At 28.9% G+C, this 14,062-nt stretch overlaps 2 protein-coding genes across 3 annotated transcripts in view; one reads left to right on the top strand and one right to left on the bottom strand.

Annotated features, from left to right (window-relative positions):
- Nucleotides 1-14,062, top strand: part of nAChRalpha4 (nicotinic acetylcholine receptor alpha4) — a 205,406-nt gene that overhangs the window by 93,146 nt on the left and 98,198 nt on the right. For both annotated transcript variants that reach the window (XM_085485293.1, XM_085485292.1), the window contains exon 4: nt 3,243-3,352. In XM_085485293.1, the coding sequence (XP_085341419.1) occupies nt 3,243-3,352 (110 nt within the window). The remainder of the gene's footprint in view (nt 1-3,242; nt 3,353-14,062) is intronic.
- Nucleotides 7,521-10,046, bottom strand: LOC146722162 (uncharacterized). Its single transcript, XM_085485325.1, has 2 exons — nt 8,761-10,046; nt 7,521-8,657 (listed from the first exon to the last, which is right to left on the bottom strand). Exons 1-2 carry the CDS (start codon nt 9,830-9,832, stop codon nt 8,107-8,109), a joined length of 1,623 nt encoding a protein of 540 aa, XP_085341451.1. The 5' UTR covers nt 9,833-10,046; the 3' UTR covers nt 7,521-8,106.

Below are 14,062 nucleotides of genomic sequence, written 5' to 3'. Positions count from 1 at the left end.
CTCTGGCGCTTTATAAAAGCTGCTGTAAGCGCTGCGTTAAAACGAGTGCAATAAGTTTCTAATTTGACCTAGGCTTCATGACATTTCAAAAAGTATCATCAAGAAAAAAATTATCAGACATAAATATGTATGTCGTGTTAAAATCGGAGAGACGAAGAAAAATATATATGGTTGCGTTCTCACGAGAATGGGCGATGGAGGGGCCCATTCTTTATTTTCAATATTCATACAAGAATATAAATTCATTCTGTTGCAATTGAAATAAATGTGCAATGTATCGTTAAAAGTTATTACAATTATACAAACATTTACATATATGATTAAATAAAATATATATGTATACTATAATATAATTATATATTTTATATATGTACATATATACCATATATTTCAATTATTTTGAACTGTATTGCATAAATTGTTACTTATACAAAGTTATGTGATAAGAATCGAAAATACATATATTTGTGATACTTGAATTACTATTAATTTATACATGAATTACTATTATAGAAAGCTGCTCTATATATCTGTACTTTAAAAAGTAAGTGATATCCTAAAAAAATCATAAAAATGAAAAGGTCAGGCCATGTTCAAAAGAAGGCACTCAAAAATTTAAACGATCTAATAATAAATTATCACGAAAAGTAACTGATATGTTATTCAAGGTGCCAGTTCAAAGTGAACATACGTAAAGTGTATATTATCTAAATTTAGTAATAATATATTACCATGAAAAATAACTGTGATATTTTATTCAAGGTGCAAGTTCACATTGAACATACATACATATAAGTAAAACTGATTACAATTTGATTCTAGAAAATAAGTGCGATATGTTATTCTTAGTGCACAAAATATAATAGTCGTTTATAGAGATTTGATTTGAAATTCATACTAGCCCGTACAATGAAAAATAATTGCTCGTAATTCCAGAGTACCAATTTGTTAATGACTCAGAAAAATAACATGGCGGCCTGCTTTCAAAAAACTTTCGATGAGTAGAATAAATAATTGAAATAAGAGTTGTGAAAATTGTATAAATTAAAAACCTCCAATCTTTCTTTAGTAAAATTTCGAATTTTCGTATCAACTTCCGATTTGTGTTATACCGTATTTTCAGGGAGTAAGTTATTGATCAGAAAACTTTGCCTTGTTGCTCGAAACGGGTGTATATTAAGTAAAATTTATAAATGTACAGTTCTCAGGTCAAGTACAATAAAGCTATACGCTTAAAAAGTTTACTGATTATTTGTCGTAATATACAATAAAGCTATACGCTTAAAAAGTTTACTGATTATTTGTCGTAATATACAATAAAAAATTACATATTAATTAAGAGAATAATATCGAAAATTATAAGTCAAATGAAACCTTGCTATTTAAAACCTATTCTTCATGATCGCAAGGCACTATTTTCTATTTAAAAGATTTTCTTCAGAAACACAGAAGAAAAAGGTATTTGTATATAGTGTTGTATATTCACTTCGTTGTGTGTGTAGAGCTTTTAAAAATACGTTGAATCCTTATTCTAATCTAATCTTCTTCTAATGTAATACTTTTCGTATTTCAAATGTTGTAGTAATTATTCTGTAAGAGCTTCGACATTATTTCTAAATGGACATCGAGAAACATCATAGTTTTTTGAGAGCAGGCCGCCATGTTATTTTTCTGAGTCATTAACAAATTGGTACTCTGGAATTACGAGCAATTATTTTTCATTGTACGGGCTAGTATGAATTTCAAATCAAATCTCTATAAACGACTATTATATTTTGTGCACTAAGAATAACATATCGCACTTATTTTCTAGAATCAAATTGTAATCAGTTTTACTTATATGTATGTATGTTCAATGTGAACTTGCACCTTGAATAAAATATCACAGTTATTTTTCATGGTAATATATTATTACTAAATTTAGATAATATACACTTTACGTATGTTCACTTTGAACTGGCACCTTGAATAACATATCAGTTACTTTTCGTGATAATTTATTATTAGATCGTTTAAATTTTTGAGTGCCTTCTTTTGAACATGGCCTGACCTTTTCATTTTTATGATTTTTTTAGGATTTCTATATGCTTGATAGACATTTCATGAAGCGACAATTTATCTTTATAAAAATGAAGAAAAAGGCAAGGTGAAGAAATACCATATATTTACCTCTCTTTTTTCTTATTTTTCTCTTTATATTTGGATGTATCAATTATTAATTTTGCAATTCATATTTGTGACGTTAACTGTAATATATAATGAAAAGACTGCAGATTTAGAGATGTTGAAAATTTTACACTTAAAATCTTCATATATAAACAAAGAATATAGAAAACATGTGTGAGAGTAGCTTGCTCAAATATATTCACTAGCTGCACAAAATAAATTCTCTGTCAAATCGTAGACAAAGAAAGTTTTTTTAGGAAAAATGTCGGAGAGAAATATTTGCTAGAGAAAGTGCGCTACTACTGTCTCTTGGGTTTTTAGTCCGCGACGGTCGGAGAATGCAGCTTTTACCGTCTCAGAACAACAAAAATCATAAAAAAATATATCTGGACTTTAGGGTAACAACTGGCTGGAAAAGTGAAAAAAACCAATATGAGATGTAGAAATCGAAATTATTAAAATTTTTAAACATGAAGGATCGAATATATAAACTCTGTTTATATATAAAATAATATTTAAATTAATATAAACAATATATAGAAAAATCTAAATAAATATTATATATATTTTATAATTATATAATAATTAAGAAATCAATTGTCGTATCAATAAAAGATGTTTTGATTAATTTAAAATTAGTTTTTTCAACAAATAAAATTTAGGTGAAAGTTATCATTTATTATGATTTTGATTTTCAAGCATTTTGATTGAATATTTCTCTCTGTAATTCCAACTTCTAAATAAAATAATCTTTTACTTGAATGTTTAAAATTAAATGAAAAATAAGATATTTACTACTTGTATCCAAGAAACTTGATTTGCAAAAAGTTTATTTTTTAATGTTAATTATTCAAGAAATATTGATATCAATTAATAAAACATATCTATTATGAATAACAGCGAAATATTATATGTTATAATTTTTACAAATGCATAGAATATATTATTCCACTTAAATGTATAATTCGACGATTTGTTCATGTTATAATAATTCTATTATAATAAACTTGATAACGCGATAACACGCAGAAGCGTGTCAATAATGTGTTTATATTTGTTGTATTGGCTGTTTCAAGTCATGGTACGACTACAAATTGCGATGGGAGCCGAAGGAGTATGGAGGAGTTCACATGTTGCACGTGCCGTCTGATCACATATGGCGGCCCGACATAGTACTCTACAACAAGTGAGTTCATCAGCTGCGTCTTGTTTCGGATTTTGATTATTATGGATACACATTGATCTGATATATACATATAGTAGCGGTACAGCATGTTGCCGAGAGAGAAAGAGAGAGAGAGAGAGAGAGAGAGAGAGAAAGAGAGAGAGAAAGAGAGAGAGTGAGAGAGAGAAACACACACCGAGTGTCGAGCGAGCACACGTTTAACATCGTGGTTTTGCGTGCCGATACGTCGATGCAAATTGCAATCAGCATCGAAATATTGCGCACGTGTTTCTTTTTTCATCGCGCGCGCAATATGATATTTCGCGATATTGACACACGATGATTTTCAATTTAGTCCTCTATGTTGTACGTTTGCTTTATTTCATTGGGGGGGATAAACTGAAATAATTACGATTTATCATTTATAACAGCTTGTAATTATTCAGCTTGGATCGATTTATTTCTCTTTCTTGAATCGGTGATTTAAATTACATTTTGACTTTTAATAACAACGCACACATATTTCTTTATTTTCGAATTGTTGCAACACATATATCATTTGACTATTAATTAATACAAGTTAATTTAAATTGATCGGAAAATAACTCTCCGATGTATTACATTAGTCATGTGTGTGTGTACCGATATATAACAGTTTGCGATGAATAATGAAACTAAACGAGAAACGAGTGTCCACTCGACCTCGACAAGAGAAGTACCATCGTCGTGCATATTGCATTTCAAAGTAGAACGGTATATTCGCGATGCGAACGGTACATCTCATACTGCTGCATCGTTCCAAAAGTTACGGAAAAATGTGAAACAGTTTGATCGGCGATTTTGAGGAAGCTCGTGAATTTTAAGATTCGAGACAGTTCTTCGAACTCAATTTTTCATTGCATAATTAATAGTGTTGTAACGACAGCTTTTCACGCGTGCTTTTTTTCATTTCTGTTGGTTATAATAATTTATCAATCACAAAGGAACACTGAACATTTTAGAAAAACGAGTGTAGCATTGAAAAAGAAAATTTCTTTAATTTATACACGTACTAATAATAAATATACGTACTTTGTATATTAATAAAAATTTAAAATAAAGTGATATATCTCGAAAAATGTATGCAGTAGAAACAGAATAACATTTACATACGAGCATTATTTTATCGGGTGCCGTAATTTTTAAAAATACATCACAAATAAATAAAACGCAAACAATATGCAAAATTTGATATTGCAGTGGTTACGTTAGTTAGATTATGCTCTCCGCATGTATTATACATGCGAAATATTTTGTTGGTATTGTTATAAATGTTTCCGCGCACATTTCATAAATACGAGAGAGGGCGAATATAATATAATAATATAATAATCCGATGAACAAATTACGCGATACATGAAAAAATTCTTATCTCGAAGATTTCGACAGGTTCACGTGCTTCCTCCGATCCTTTGCCGATTATTATCGAGTGGCCGTTGAATAAAACATGCACCAAACGTTCTGCTGGTTACATACGCCCTATAATATGTTATTTATTGCGCGATAAATCGTTAAAAAAAAAAAATATATATATATATATATTTTTTGACATCGCGCGATAATTGAGACACACTTCCGGCGCTTTCGCGAGTGGAACGTTTAGGGAACGCAATATCGGCCTTATAAGAGAAACTGCAAAAGGTTTTACAGCCGCAAAGTATCGCACTATCGCTTGTAATTACATCCCGTTCTTAACATCCCTTCCTAACATTATCTGCACATATTTGCGTAACTTTTGCCGCGCTCGTCGCCTAACGAGCGAGAGCCAACTTGGCGCGAGCTTTTTTTCGCCACGGAATTTGTAATTTGAACGTACATTGTTTCACGATTAACACCTCGAGTCATTTCTTTCGTCGCGAATCTCGAGAACAATTACGAAGAGACGATTTATTTACGAATGAACGGGAATAGAGATGGAAATCGATATAAAACTTTGTTATAAATGAAACGAGAAGATCTATATTTATATTCACAGTTTTATATTATTGTCCGAGTAATTGTCGCGAGATTTTCTGTTACTAAAAAATATTTTCGCGCGATGTCCGAAGCTCGATTAAAAATTCCAAATCCGGCGTTGGCTCACGCTTGCGTGAGGCACATGCGAGCGATGTAGTCATCCCATAGATTATTATTCATATCGCATGAAACATGGGCGCTGCGGCGAAATCTTATGCGCGAAGGAGCCCCGATAATCCGGGGCGTCATGATCTCAGGGAATAGCGACGAAATGGCTGCGCCAGAGTCTGCAACAGCGTTGATTCCCATCACTGAAACATTTACCAGCGCGCGCGAACGCATTCGATGGATTGAGAAAACGCGCGAATATAGGCAATCACAATGAAAAGCAATGCTCGATCGCTTCTCGATTCGAGAAAAAAAAAGACACGCTAACTGCAAATTTTTATTTGATTCGTATTATTAATTTATTTGATTTATATAATAGCGTTTGCTATATTTTTTACAATATAACTGGCATTCGTATAAACTTGATAACGTTATAAATATTATTATTCTCTATTGATACTTTCTTTTCGTTCAGTCACGTATTTTAATATGTGACAAGATTTTGCAAAATTCAGAAATGATTATAAGTTTACCATGGAAAATTCATATTCACACATAAAAATTCATTGCATCGTAACCTACTTTACTTTACATATGTATTTTTGCGCGACGTGTCCTATATTTTCTTTTTGTCCGTCTTTCCTTTGAGAGTCTTTTCTCGAGGAATGTAATGAGGTATAATCACATGAGAATAACGGCTACAGTAATAATTTACATTCCTCAAACTATGAGAATATCTACATTCTACATAGTCCATCACTTTTATTAAAACAAATCGCACATATTTTTATTAATTCGCTTATTAATATTTAAAAAAATTGAAATATATATGGACAGGCTCTAATTTCGATCGAAAACAAGATTATGATTGCAATTTGAAGATCAATCGCAAGTTAGTAATGAGATTTAACAATAAAAACGAATGAATACACTATCATGCAGCTTTCAATGTAAAGCAATATTTAATCAACAAATGTATCTTTGGTTCTAAAATAGATAGCGGTATCCTTCCGCATTTTCAGTTATAATAAAGCGGAAAAACCGTAAATAAAATGTTCGCACGAGAGGATACTGTAATTGTTTAAATAATTCACTCGACATTCCACATAGATTGTACGACATTAATAATTCGCATAAAAGCTCACACTTCTCTGCATTCGAGATGAATGCATTACTAATATCGGATCTGCATTCTGTATATATTGTATATACAGTATATATGTATATATATATATATTGTATATATATATAATATATACGTATAGATCATGAATACTACGCCTGGATATGAAGCAAAAAGCAAACGTTGTCCGTATCCACTCGTCGTCGGAATTTCCAGATATCACAGACGAAGGAACGCGCATCTATTTCCGATATATATATATATATATATATATATATATATCCCAATAAACACTGTTCTGTAACTTTTACAGACCATTTACAAAACAGTTGTTCGCGGTTCTGGTAACCGTTATGTTAACTATTAAGTAACATTTAGATGGAAATGTCAGCAACATTATGCCTGTATATGATATGTAATAGATACATAAAATTTAAACGTAATAGATACATAAAATTGGATATAAAATTACGTAACTATTACAGAATCTATATTAAATATTATTTGTAACATTTACATAACATTTACAGAACATTTACAGAACATTTACAGAACATTTACAGATAAGATATTCTCTGTTCAGGTAACCGATATGTCAACTATTAAGTAACGTTTAGATGGAATTGTCAGCAACATTATGCCTGATATGATATGTAATAAATACATAAAATTTAAACCTAACAGATACATAAAATTTTATAAAATTACGTAACTAATACAGAATCTCTCTATGATAACCATTATGTAATTTTTTTATAAAAGATAGCACATATTTGTTTTAGAAATGTTTCATAATAAGCAGCTCTCGGAAACGTTTTTACTGATTATCTATTCGAAAAATATTAAGGAAAGCGTTTTAGAGTTTAAGATAATGTTATATTAAAAAATTTTTATTTTATTCGTGAAAAAAGTTGTTTTTTTTCACAGAAAGTAAATAATATAATGAAGATATTTTCACTCACAAGGGACATGTCACAACTGTCCGGAACCGATTTGATTCTCCTTGAAATATGTTGTTAAATACACAAATCTAAAAGACACGTATTTTTTTATACGTGCGCAATTTGAGTTTTAAGGGGTGAAACACCCCTTTAAAGAATAACGGTATTTTTCTTTAGGATCAAATATCTGCTAAACTATAAGAGATATAAAGAAAAAACGTACAACAAATTTTAATGGCTTGAAGAGTACTTTAAAGTTATATGAACAAAAATTTTTTTTTTTTTTTTTTTTTTTTTTTTTAAAACCCTCACCACCTAATTTTTTTTTTCAAAATTAAAAATTTTGTTTTACCTAATTTAAAGCTTATTTTTTTCCAAATTCAACCATGTGTAATAAAGTTATGTTACGAAATATCATTTTCGAAAATTAATTATAAACGCTCCCGTATATACGCTCATCCGTGCTATGTGCGTAAGTAATTACCGTCGAACAATAAAATATATAAAAAATGTTTTTGTATAATTCTTATTTATGTTTTCTATGTATTTATAACTGTGTATTGTGTATATTTAGATTTTTTTAAAAATGTATTTGCATTTTATATTATTCACTCATTATACACATTACAATAATGATATTCGACAAAAAAATGTTTCAAACATAATGACTTCTTGCACCAAGAACATCTTACTACAGCTATATTATTGCAACCTTCGATATCACATTTTGTTAAAGTTTCGTCTAAACTAAAGTGTACTGGATTTTCGAATTCGTCTGGTCTTTCATTCGTATAACCACTTTTAAACCACGAATATTTAAATAAGTTTTGATATCGTGGGGATGACAATTGATTATGTATCAAAGATTGCAATTTTATTATATTATTTCGTTCATGTAAGTTTATATTACTTTCCAACAGTAAAACCGCATCTGAAAATCTTTTAGCAAAATTTTTCCAAATTCTGAATCCATAAACATCTAATGGTTGTATTTTCCCTGTAGTTCCTTTCGGTATTATCATAGTAGTAATATGTGTTCCAGGAGGTGTTAAATCCGAAATCATATTGGGGCAATGTCCAGTCCATGAATCGATAAGAAGAACGCTATTAGGACCAATGTTTGCGAAATAAGCTTCTTCTAACCACATTTTAAAATGATCTGTACAAAATATAAATGTTAATTTAATAGTTTTTTTATGACTCTTATTAAATTGTTAAATAAAATAAGGTTGTTAAAAAAAGTAATTATAAAAGGAAAATACCTGATGTCATTTTACCAGATTTCGATGCTTTTACAATAACATTTTCTGCTTTAAATAAATTTTCTTGTACTCTTGGTCCAAATTTACCATTAGCTTCTTTTAATACAATAAATAAAGGGGACAACAAATTGCCATTACAGGATATTATTGGTTGTATCGTATATGAATGGGTTGTTGATGATATGGATTGCACGACACGTTCTACTTTCTTTTCTCCCTGGTTAGACAATGATCTTCCAGAGTGAAGTTCCAATTGGAAACCACTTTGATCTGAATTGTAAATATTTTCAGATCCAAACTGTTCAATAAGAGGTTTTACTGTTTCCAGAAAATCATCAGCTGATTTTTGCAAATCAGCAGAATCTTCTAATGTTCTTCTAGTGACAAACTTCGTAACTTTTCTTGAAACAATTCGGTGAGACTTCTTAAATCTTGCTATCCAACTGTGAGATGCTTTAAATATAGGATTTAAATTTCCTATTTCTTCTTGAGCTTGTAAAGCCCATCTTTTTAAATCAATATCATGAACCATGAATCCTGATTCGACAGCTGCAGTAAATTTATCATGTGTAAATTTGGAGATGTAAGATAATTTTTCTGTACGACTTCCACCTGATTGTATTTGTTCTTCCCATCGCCTTAACTGACGTTCAGATGAAACTCTTCTAAATTTATTTTGTACTACTCTTAGAGGACGATTCCTTTTTCTGTCATTACTGTTTTCATCAGTGTCCCGAAATCGCCAATACTCAACAGCTCGTCTTTTATAAGAACTATCAAAATTTGTATCATCATTTGAACAATGAGGATGAGAATTTAAACTATCTTCATGCCATGCTTCTTCGTCATCTTCAATTATTTCAAAACTATGTAATTTATAAGGTTCTTCATAATCGAGATATATTTCTTCCGTTACTTCCACCCCATTATAATGAAAAACGCTATCCAGTAATATTTTTTTAATGTTTTCCTTTAATTCCACTTCTGCTTCAGTTACTGGCGTTTCTGTTAAATATATTGAATTTATTGACACCAATAAAAGTCTAACAACGTTAAGCGGATTGATAATCATATTCAAAGATGTTATATTTTGCTTTCTATTGCAATAAAAGAACAGTTTACACAGATATTATTACAACGAAAAGACTACACCGACTGTGAGAATTATGCTGCTACATGAACAATTTATATTAACTTATCAGAAATACGTCATCACATAATCTTATTTTATTATTTATTTTAACGTATTAAAGATTTTATTGTAAAAATTATAACTTATCTGGAACACGTACACATAATCTTATCTTATGATTCATTTAACGTAAGATATAAAATTTGTTTATGCCAAATATTGCGACATTGGTATTCGCAAGATTCAATTAAAAAATAATTTTATTATAAAATATAATTGTTTTTAATTTTTATAGAAGAAATTAAATATTAAAGAAATAATAAGAAAGCAGGGGGTATATTTAAAAAATTCTTATTAATTATATTTAAAAATTTTTTTTTAAATCTAAATATACACAATACGCAGTTATAAATACATAGAAAACATAAATAAGAATTATACAAAAACATTTTTTATATATTTTATTGTTCGACGGTAATTACTTACGCACATAGCACGGATGAGCGTATATACGGGAGCGTTTATAATTAATTTTCGAAAATGATATTTCGTAACATAACTTTATTACACATGGTTGAATTTGGAAAAAAATAAGCTTTAAATTAGGTAAAACAAAATTTTTAATTTTGAAAAAAAAAATTAGGTGGTGAGGGTTTTTAAAAAAAAAAAAAAAAAAAAAAAATTTTTGTTCATATAACTTTAAAGTACTCTTCAAGCCATTAAAATTTGTTGTACGTTTTTTCTTTATATCTCTTATAGTTTAGCAGATATTTGATCCTAAAGAAAAATACCGTTATTCTTTAAAGGGGTGTTTCACCCCTTAAAACTCAAATTGCGCACGTATAAAAAAATACGTGTCTTTTAGATTTGTGTATTTAACAACATATTTCAAGGAGAATCAAATCGGTTCCGGACAGTTGTGACATGTCCCTTGTCAGTCTCGTCGGATATTTATTTATCTGATTTCTGAGGAATCACTTTAATACTTCAATATCTGAATTGAATTTTCTTATGTTGAGATCATGTCACAAAGAATAATCTCATTATTCTTTGTGACATGATCCCAACATAAGAAAATTCAATTCTATATTAACACAGATGTTACCGTCAATTTCATCAACTTTAAACTTTCCTGACTAAAATTTGAATGCGAGATAGATAAAGAATCGTACACCGCGTAGCGGTAAAAGAAGAAACTAACAATTATTACACAACTATGACGTATCGTTTATGTCAATAACGTAATGAATCTATAATTCTTACATAAAATTGTTATGTAATTTTGGCGTTACTTTGTTATGTAATATTTATGTTTTTGGTTAATGTAAATGTGTATACTCTAAAAGTTTCGTAAATACTACGTAATTTTAATGACATAATTGTAACGTTATGTTAAATACATAAGATTTATGTATTTTGGTTAATGTAAATGTGTATACTCTAAAAGTTTCGTAAATGCTACGTAATTTTTATAACATAATTGTAATGTTATGTTAAATATGTAACATTTATGTATTTTGGTTAACATAAATGTGTATAATCTAAAAGTTTCGTAAATGCTATATAATTCTAATAACTATAATTGTAACATTATGTTAAATACATAACATTAACATTATTTTGTTGACATCAATGTATACATTCTGTAAAAACTTTATTATAACCGTTATATATAGTTATAATAACGAAATTGCAATATCTTTTTTTATTTAATGTGACATCGCAATTTCGTTATTATAATTATATAATAGTTATAATAAGGTTTTTACAGAATATATACATTGATATCAACAAAATAATATTAATGTTACATATTTAACATAACGTTACAATTATGTCATTAGAGTTATATAGCATTAATAAAATTTTTTAAATATACACATTTACATTTTCCAATATACGTGAATGTTACGTATTTAACATAACGTTACAATTATGTCATTAAAATTACGTAGTATATTCAAAAATTTTAGAATATGTGCATTTACATTTATCAAAATACATAAATATTACGTATTTAATATAACATTACAATTATGTCATTAAAATTACGTAGCATTTACGAAAATTTTAGAGTATGCACATTTACATGTATCAAACTACATAAATATTACGTATTTAACATAACGTTACCATTACGTAATTAGAGTTATGTTGTATTTATGAAACTTTTAGAGTATACACATTTACATTCACCAAAATACATAAATGTTACGTATTTAACATAACGTTACTATTATATCATTAAAATTACGTAGCATTTACGAAAATTTTAGAGTATGCACATTTACATTCACAAAGAAACATAAATGTTACGTATTTAACATAATGTTACAATTATGTCATTAAAATTACGTAGCATTTACGAAACTTTTAGAGAATGCACATTTACATTCACCAAATTTCATAAATGTTACATAACAAAGTAACGTTAAAATTATATAACAATTATAGATTCATTACGTTATTGACATAAACGATACGTCACAGTTTTGTTATGATGATCTGTAATATATACATATAAAACATTATGTAATTATTACGTAAATGATCCCTGCGTGTTTACTGGGATATATATAACTCTATAAAAAAATATATGCCGTCAAGCGTAATATCAAATGAGCTGTGCTCGCATAAAAAGAATTGACAGTTAAATTTTCGCTAACAAAACATTTAACCCTTTTGAAGCCCTCTAATATATTTTAAACATTTTTCAAAAATTGAGAATAGATATCAATTAATGATTGCAATAATATAATCTAAAAATAGAGAAACTTATACACTATATATGTATATGTATGATTTTTTGCTGTAAAAAAGGTGTTACATCCGTTATATCCAGTACGAAAATATTTGTGACAATAATGAATTGAAAGGTAAAATATTTTTTCTTTCACCGGGAAAGCATATCGATAAACGACATTCTTCAACCATCAATAATAACTTAAGAATATTTTCCGAGTTTTCTCATGAATTCCATTAGTTTGCTTGTTATTTTTCTCGTCATAACATCTTCGCGTCTTTACGAGTTCCATAAGATAACGGAAAAAAAGAACAGAAAATGATGGATAAGAAACAGCTTAGTATAGACATTATGATTTATATTCCCATTGAACATTTAACGTTAGAGGTAATATTGAGATTATTTATCTAATATAAAAAATTACATTAACAAATAAAATCAAATTTAATCAAATAAAATATAAAATCAATTTTAACAAATTACATTATATTACATAAACATAAATAATGTGCAACAAATATTTTAATTTAGTTATTAAGATTAATATAAATAATAGCAAAAATTGTAGAACTAAAACGCCACTAATTTTCGTACAAGCATTTCTCTCAGTATATGACTCAATTCATATATTTCTTGTTACTTTAAAAAGAGAAAAAAATATTTCTCTCTCTATGAATTATTTCCACCTCGCAACCGCTCAACTCTAACCGCGATTTATCGGAAACAGTGTCAGAAAGCTAGTCCCGGATAGATATCGACTTATAAAATGAACGAGTGGGAACGCAACACAATTTTTTGAAAAACGTCACGCTTTTTTACGTGGATTTTCTAAGCGGAGCCATAGTTTACGAGTGATCTGGATACGATATCAGAGTGTGTGTACATATTTATATCTCTCGATCGAAAAGATTGAAATTCCCGCACGTTAAAATTTAAGCGATGAAGCTCGCGCTATCTCTTGTGTCCACCCTCTCGTCTTCGAAAATTGAAATGCGAAGACGCGCGATAAATTGATGACTTGACATAAAAAAAGCAGGTCGTATAAGAAGTATATCGCGCTTTTAAAAAAATACATTTTTATTGCCACTTTAAAAGTTTCTTGACAGCCCTATATAATTCTGTAGATTTTCATTTAACTGAAGCATATTATTTAGACACAAATGTGACTTTTCTCGTGACATTATAAGAGTCTCTTTTTTTATAGGAGAAAATAAAGGATCGGTCAGATAAATTTTCTATTGAAGTTAAGCGGAATTTATTGAGAAGTTAGTTTAATTTATTCGTTATTTGAATTTTGCGAGATCCCAATGTGCTTCGCAAAAACTACATTAAACCTCGTCGCGAAATAAAGTTGAGTTTCGCACATATTTGCATACGTTGTGAGCCGCGGGCTCTAAAGGTTTCCATTCACCACGTCCGAATATTCT

The sequence above is a fragment of the Nylanderia fulva genome, unplaced genomic scaffold, assembly GCF_048542155.1.
Source record: "Nylanderia fulva isolate GAGA-0341 unplaced genomic scaffold, ASM4854215v1 Scaffold36, whole genome shotgun sequence".
Lineage (NCBI taxonomy): Eukaryota > Metazoa > Arthropoda > Insecta > Hymenoptera > Formicidae > Nylanderia > Nylanderia fulva.
This window is presented reverse-complemented; position numbering and strand designations above follow the sequence as displayed.